Source organism: Brassica oleracea, chromosome C2, assembly GCF_000695525.1.
Source record: "Brassica oleracea var. oleracea cultivar TO1000 chromosome C2, BOL, whole genome shotgun sequence".
NCBI lineage: Eukaryota > Viridiplantae > Streptophyta > Magnoliopsida > Brassicales > Brassicaceae > Brassica > Brassica oleracea.
Genome location: NC_027749.1, coordinates 38,557,942 through 38,565,917, shown reverse-complemented (window position 1 = coordinate 38,565,917; position 7,976 = coordinate 38,557,942). Strand labels below are relative to the sequence as shown.

At 31.3% G+C, this 7,976-nt stretch overlaps 1 protein-coding gene across 1 annotated transcript; it reads left to right on the top strand.

Annotated features, from left to right (window-relative positions):
• The first annotated feature begins 998 nt into the window (after positions 1 to 998).
• On the top strand, positions 999 to 1,436 carry LOC106324176 (uncharacterized mitochondrial protein AtMg00810-like). Its single transcript, XM_013762188.1, has one exon. The coding sequence runs from the start codon at positions 999 to 1,001 to the stop codon at positions 1,434 to 1,436; it is 438 nt and encodes a 145-aa protein (XP_013617642.1).
• The last annotated feature ends 6,540 nt before the right edge of the window (positions 1,437 to 7,976 follow it).

Here is a 7,976-nt window from a genome sequence, read left to right as displayed (position 1 = left end):
ATTCTCCTGTCCAAAGTGGAGATGAATCAGTAAGAGAAGTTCAGAATGAAGGTCAGGAAGTTGGAGAAGAAATTCATATACAAGAGGAAGCTGTTGAGGAACAAGTAGAAGTTCCTTTGAGAAGAAGCACGTAAGGAGGGATGCTTCCGAGTGGGCAAACACGAGAAACTGGGTAAACACGAGAGTGTACTACAATGCCCAGGCTGTGGAGCATCCTTCCCAAGCTGTGTGCTCATTTGCTGAGTTTTCGGAAGAGCATTACTCTTTTATGGTAAGTTTAGATGAAAGATATGTGCCAAGAAGCTATGAAGAAGCAATGCTGATTCAAGAGTGGAGGGATTCAGTCAATGATGAGGCTGATGCCATGATTAAAAATGATACATGGTATGAGAGTGAGTTGTCTAAGGGGAAGAGAGCTGTGTCATGCAAGTGGATCTTCACCATCAAGTATTTACCTAATGGGAAGATTGATAGGCGTAAGACAAGGCTGGTAGCAAGAGGTTCCACACAAACCTATGGAGAGGATTATATTGATACTTTTGCACCTGTTGCAAAGCTCCATACCATTAGGATTGTACTATCAGTTGCAACCAACCTTGGGTGGGATCTTTGGCAAATGGATGTGAAGAATGCTTTCCTCCAAGGAGAGCTAGAAGATGAAGTATATATGCTACCACCTCCGGGTCTTGAAGTAATGGTGAAGCCAGGAAATGTTCTTAGACTGAAGAAAGCCATCTATGGATTGAAACAATCACCTAGAGCATGGTACAATAAACTAAGCACAACACTGAATGGTAGAGGCTTCAGGAAGTCCGAGCTTCACATTGTTTGAATCTGAAATGATCCGATCTTCACTCTTTAAACTCAATACGCCCTCAGGCATCATTGTTTTGCTTGTGTATGTGGATGACATCATCATAACATGCAGTGATAAGGAAGGAATCTGAGCCACCAAGGAGTTTCTGAAATCAATATTTGATATAAAAGATTTGGGAGAGATGAAGTATTTTTTTGGGATTGAGCTGTGCAGATCCAAAGAAGGGTTATTCATCTCTCAAAGGAAGTATGCATTAGATCTCTTGAAGGATGCTGGTGCGTATGGAGGAAGAACAGCCAAGATGCCCATGGAAGATGGGTACAAGAATCCACGTGAGGGGGAGATTGAAGACAGCAAGCTGTTCTATGATCCAAAGCTGTATTGGAAGCTTGTGGGGAAGCTGATATACTTGACTATCACCAGGCCAGACATATGCTTTGCTGTTAACCAAGTAAGCCAGCATATGCAAGCTCCACAAGAGCATCACTGGCGCATGGTTGAGAGAGTTCTCATGTACCTGAATGGAACTCAAGGGCTTGGTATATGGATGGGAGTCAATAAGAGCACCGAAGTTGTGGGTTATTGTGATGCTGATTGGGCTAGAGATAGAGCAGATTGAAGGTCTACAACAGGATATTACACCATTTATAAATTTCTTACCATTTGTTACAGCCTTATTTTAGTTGTGCAAAAAAATGTAATTTAATTCTTTGATATAGTAAACTTGATGATGTATACAAAGGGTGTGAATGATCGCAATAAGTGGTACAAGACAAAAAAATGCTGGTATTACTATTACATTTACAAGTGAAACATAAAACTAATAATTTATAAGAATATTTTTCTATTTGTATGATGCTTAGCGGCCTAGTCCTACCGAGAAATTCCCAACCGACCAAAGGAGGGAAGTATGTTGTTCATAAATCATAATAATACGATAGTTCCGTCGAGATGAAATATTTGAACGTACTGTACAAAGAATAAAACAAACATGACCAAGACAGCGAAAAATTAATTTTGCCACGACAGTTGTGTTGAGATGAGATCAATATATGAGAAGAGAAAGACATGAGGAGTTGAGTATGATGAAGAGGCCGTACATGGCGTAGTAATACTAGTTACCCGAGTAACTTCCAAAGGTTAAACCAAAGTTACCCTAGTTATCCTATTATACTTGTTATCCGGGTAACTTTGGATGAAGAAGAGAAGCCCTATTCCCTTTGCTAAGGCATCAGACCGTTGCAAGGGAAGAGTAGGCGCGTGTGACAGGTTGGAGACGAGCTGAATAAAGCAAAATGAGCTTTATGCACAAGGAAGAAGCTCATTGGATAGTTTGAATTAAAACAAACCTTATCTCTTGTAATAGTGCCTCTTTATGAAACTCTCATCCTAGTGTTGCCTCCTCATATATATTGTAAACTCTGATCAGATTAATAATGAAGAAGTTTGAGATTATCTCTCTAGACTCTCTCTCTTGTTCATGATGATTCTTAAATACTCTTAAACATGATTACTACATAATCTCTCAATACTTACTCTATTCTCTAAAATCATAAGTTGGAACCTAATTATAATGCGTAGTTAATAATTACCAGACATCATTGACAAAAATCAAATCTTAACGATGAAAGATATGCAAATTGTTTTATAAAAAAAAATGCAAATTGCATTATGGCATTCTTGTAAAGAATTATCTTGTCATAGAGAATCATGATGACACATAATTACGTATTTTCTATTTAATATCCATAAAGATAATGAACTACTTATTTCATCATTAATCATTTTAATCAATTACTAGATAGTTTCCTCCATCAAGTGCAGAAATAATAACTCTTAAAATATATTTTATTTTTAAATATATATTTTTGTTACATTTAATTTTAAGTTTATTAATTTTTTTTAAAAATATAAAGTAATAATTTGTAATGTTTATTTATTTTAATTTTACTAATTTCTTTGTATTTAAATTAGTTAAATTTAATATATTAATTTTCATATGTTGAAATAATAAATTTTATATTATTTTATTTCTTTTTAGGAATAAAATTAAATAAAAATCTTTTTGTTCGTTTTAGTTAAAAAGATTTAATTTATAAAGATATTTAATAAACTTAATGAATCAAATGCTAATCAATCAATTAAATTATTCTATTTATTCTACTAGAATTAAATTTTAAATATAATTCAATAAATTTAAAAACTTTATTAGGTTTATCCTTATCTTGAGTAATAAACTTAAATATAGCTTTACTTATTTGACGATCCAAAAAAATATAAATATTTATATAAATATATATTTTGATACGATATAAAGATTATTAAAATGTCTAAATAACTTGTCAAAATGTAAATATCTATAATAAATTGATCATGTTACAATAATTTTAACACCATGGCTTAAATTTTGAAAAATAATATTATATTATTTATAAAAAATATGCTAGTGACACAATATCTTATTATAATATTAGAAAATATTGATATTTCTCACTTAAAACATTAAAATATATAAAATACTAATAAAATAAATGAATATTTTTATTTATTGTTTATTAAATTTTTTAATGTGTAAGTTTATAATAAATTTTCTCTAAGATTTAATTTATTTTTCTTATAATTTTTTAATTATAGTAACTACCATATATTTATTGTTTTGTATTTGAATTTCTATTATAAGACATGTTATGTTAAACTACCATACTTTATGTCCTAATTATGTTAAGGAAAAATTGGAAAAAGAGACACTTTGAACTTGAATTTGTCATTTGTAGAAGATGTTTTAGAAAAATAGAATTTTATTTCCTGTAAATACCACATTACCCTTAATTTACCAATTAAGTTGAATTATAATTATAATTTATAATTTTCGTAATTGATATTTAATGTTAAAATATTAAAAAGTAAAAAAATAACAAAAAATTAAAATAGACAAAAAGGGAGACGCGGCCATCACGAAACCCTAATTTCTTATTCTCCTTGTCTTCTTCGCCGTAGAGTAGTGGCTCTTCCATGGCGATTTAGGGTTCAACGGAGAGAAGCCTTGTTCTTCGTCGATGTTTCACCAGACTCCTTTGACGGCTTCACAAACTCTGCTCGATTTATCTCAAGAACTTCTTCATCCTCAACATTACTTGAATCACACGGCTCCTTATTCAAATAGATATTGACTCGTTCCTTTTGATTTACACCAGAACCAGAGAACCTGACACACAAGGTAGTAGTCGAATTCCCTTTTGCATAGTACACAAAATTAGATGCTTGCCGATCATTGGTGATAATAACTGAACTCGGCATTAACAACATTATGGTCCACCCCATAATCGTCACACACCATCATCTTGAGCTTCTCCAATGGAGTAGTAGTTTTTAATGTTACCATTCGACCACGCCTTTCTTTGTCTACCACGAAACTCCACTCTTCACTGAAACTAGACATCCATTCACCATATTTAACATAGATTAGAACCATGTTGTATTGATAGAGAGAAGAGATGATTATGTGGATGAAGAAGAGAGAAACACAAAGAACGAAGAGAAAAAGATCATGGGAGTGGGAGGAGGAGAAAAACATGAGAGAAAATATTCTTTGAGAGATTTAGGGAAGATTTAGTTTAGATTTAGGAAACATCTTTAACCGAATATGGAAGTTTCCATTTTACGGATTTGCCTAGAATATATATACTACCTACGCAGAACACAGTAGAGTATGTGGGAAACATATTCTTCATATAGGCGTCATATACGTAAAAGGCATAACATGTTATGGAACGTAATATAGCCAAGGTATATCGTTGAGTTGTGGCTATATTTCGTTATCAAGCTGTAGGTAGACGGAAGACATCTTTCTTGATTATAACGTAACAAATTCTAGACTTGCTAGGATATACAAGAAAGGTTAGTTTACGTTATATATCCTCGATAGATCTATGTTTAAAACTTAGTATCTGATTTATAGACTACGTAGATAACCAGAATGAGTATTCTAACTGTAGCTAGAAGATAAAATAAAATATGATTCCACTTTAAAAAAAATAAAAAAACTTAAACATATATAGTTTCATACTTATGTTTCAAATAGTTTTTTTTTTTTTTTTTTTAAAATTCAGTTTACTATTTTCCCATAAAAGAAGGGTAAAACATGTCCAGAATTGTCAAAAATACCAGAAGTCCTAAAAGGACAAACAAAAGTTCAAAGTATCATTTTTTTCAATTTTCCCTTATGTTAAACCATATCATAATTACACAAGATCCATGTCATCATTTTTAATAAGACATGTTATCATTTATCTGTTAGAATAATAGTATACCGCTTTTTAACGATAGATAGTTATGTTATTACTATGAAAAATATAACAAACGATTCACGTTTGACTGTACTCGTTGCGCCAGACTACATATCTGAGCCGCCCTATAGGATCAACATTTGACGGTACTCCTTGCGTTATGCTACAGATCTCTTTTAAGCATTTTTTCTATTAATCTGCATAATTTCGTCTCCTCTGGATTCGAAACCCGGACATTCTGATGTAGAAGCATTAATGAACCCTTTAGTCAAACCATTGTACCAAAGAGTTTCCACTAATAGTATACCATTAGTAACAGTAAAAGTGTACAAACTAATAATATTATGATTATGATAATTTATTACATAGAATTATTCAATTTTAAGAAAATATTTTTAGATTTATATTGATAAAATATTTTATTTTTCAATTTTTAAAATAAGAAAATTTGATTTTGTGATGTTATACTCATTAAATTTTGTAGATTTGGTTTTTGTCTCTTTTATTAGATTAGAAGTTACGAATATACATGTGTTATATGTATTTTGATAAAAAAATACCAGAATACTGAAATACAAAAAAAGAAGAAGATGATTTTCATTTTAAAATAAAAATAATGAATACCATATATTTTATTTTTTTATATAAACCTTATACAACTATTTTATATAACAACTATTAATTTATAGGTCTAACAAGACCATGTATTCATCTAAAGTTTTTTAAAAAAATTAATTATCTTATTATTTTATCAAATTATGTCTTATTTTTAAGCGGTCTCATTTGAGGCCCGGAAAACTTATTAATTTATCATATTTGTAATTTATTGTTTCTACTCTATATAGAATACACATTCATATGTGGGATTTTTTTGTTTCCTTTCGTCGAAGCAACATTATTCTATATTCGGGTATGTTAGTTCAAAATCACATTTTTAATATCATGAAGTTTGGGCCTAAAATCCATAACTTTTAAAGCCCAAATTACAACATGAATATAAGTTTCATCTCAAAAATCACTTGAACCAAGGACTTCTGACACAATGTCGAGAGGTTCTTTCTAGTTGATCTAACATATCTATAAGTTCATAAACTACTTTATGCTTCTTATAACCATAAAAATGGTTTTTGTGTGTTTTAAGCCAAGCTAGATATATGTCACTAATGTTTAACTCCTTATTTAGTTTGATATTGTATGCTTTTGGCATATGCCCTCATAGATTTGTGACTGGGCCGATTGCTTTCTAAAATGCCTCATATTAATTAGAGTTTGACCATTATAACATCCGATTTTCTTTGGTCTAACATCCGATGTGAGACTTAAATTTCTTGTTTATTCTAACAATATTTCCTGAAACCAAAGACCACGTAACCTTAGGTTTTGATACCAATTTTCTGTGACAGATCAGATGCCATCCTTGATCAGACGCTCTACAGCCTGGCCAGATCCTTTTGACAGAGGCTATATTGTCTTGAAATCTCTTTTGTCTATATCGTGGAAACCAATCAGTTTGCACATCTCATTGTATTTTATCTGTGCAGGAGCCTTCGTTAGATGTCTGCTTTTTGTTCATTGCCAGGTACATGCTCGACCTCCAAAAGAGCTTTCTCAACACACTCCCTTATAAAATGAAATCTGGTATGTAGGTGTTTACTCCGACCATGAAACACCGGGTGCTAAGAGCAATTGCGGATCGATTGTCTATCTGGATGACAGTCTTAATTTGCAAAAGGAACACCAATAACCTCGTACAACAAGTCCTTAAGCCAAATAGCTTGTCTTGCCGCTTCAGTTCCTGCCATGAACTCAGCTTCACAAAATGATAGAGCCACTGTATCTTGCTTCTGAGAAAACCAAGTTATTGGGCTCTTTCCAAAATAAAATATATGACCGTCATGCTTCTTCCATCATCACATCGTCATCTTCCTTGCATAATACGTCAACTTCTTCATCTGTTAGAGTTTGGTTCAACTAAAAAAACTCACTTTCATTAACTAAAAATGGAAGATTTAGATCACAGTAAGAACTCATGAATGAATTTGTGATTCATTTGATTATTTTTCTATCAATTTATAAAAATAATTTTTTTTTAAGTTTGGCTCCAACGTAATTTTTGAACCTTTTGTTTTGGCTCCATGTTAAAGTTTTTTAAAAATATTTTATCACAAATCTTATATGTTTGTATGTTCTAAAATCAGCATATAAAGTTGACTGAAAGATTAATTGAGCATTTATATATTTCTGTGATGGTGTTAAATGGCTGAAGACTCAAATAAATTGGGATTAGTAACATTTGACTAATTAGTGATGTTGACGATACCTTAACTATGAAGAATAACAAAATAGACTTTATTTTAAGGGAAAATTGGAAAAATGAGAAACTTTGAACTTTTATTTGTCACATTAGGACTTCTGATATTTTGGACAATTCTGGACATATTTTACTCTTCTTTTATGGGAAAAATAGTAAACTAAATTTTAAAAATGTTAAAAAATATGAAAACTGTTGGAAACATAAGTATGACAATATATATGTTTAAAAGTTTTTTTTTAAAGTAGAATCATATTATATTTTATCTTCCAGCTACAATTAGAATACTCATTCTGGTCATCTACTATGTCTAGAAATCGGATACTAAGTTTTATAAATAGATATATCTTGGGTATACAACATAAACTAGCCTTTCTTATATATTCTAACACAGCTATATTTCGAAACGTTATAATCAAGAAAGATGTCTTCATATACCTACAGCTTGATAACGACATATAGCCACAACGCAATGATATACCTTATCTATATTTTGTGCCATAACATATTCTGCCTTTTACCTTATGTGGCGCTTAAGGAAGAATATGTTTCTCATCTACTC

Bases quoted from the DNA above. Each gene is read 5' to 3' on its own strand.
- LOC106324176 (XM_013762188.1), top strand. From the start codon at position 999: ATGAAGTATTTTTTTGGGATTGAGCTGTGCAGATCCAAAGAAGGGTTA.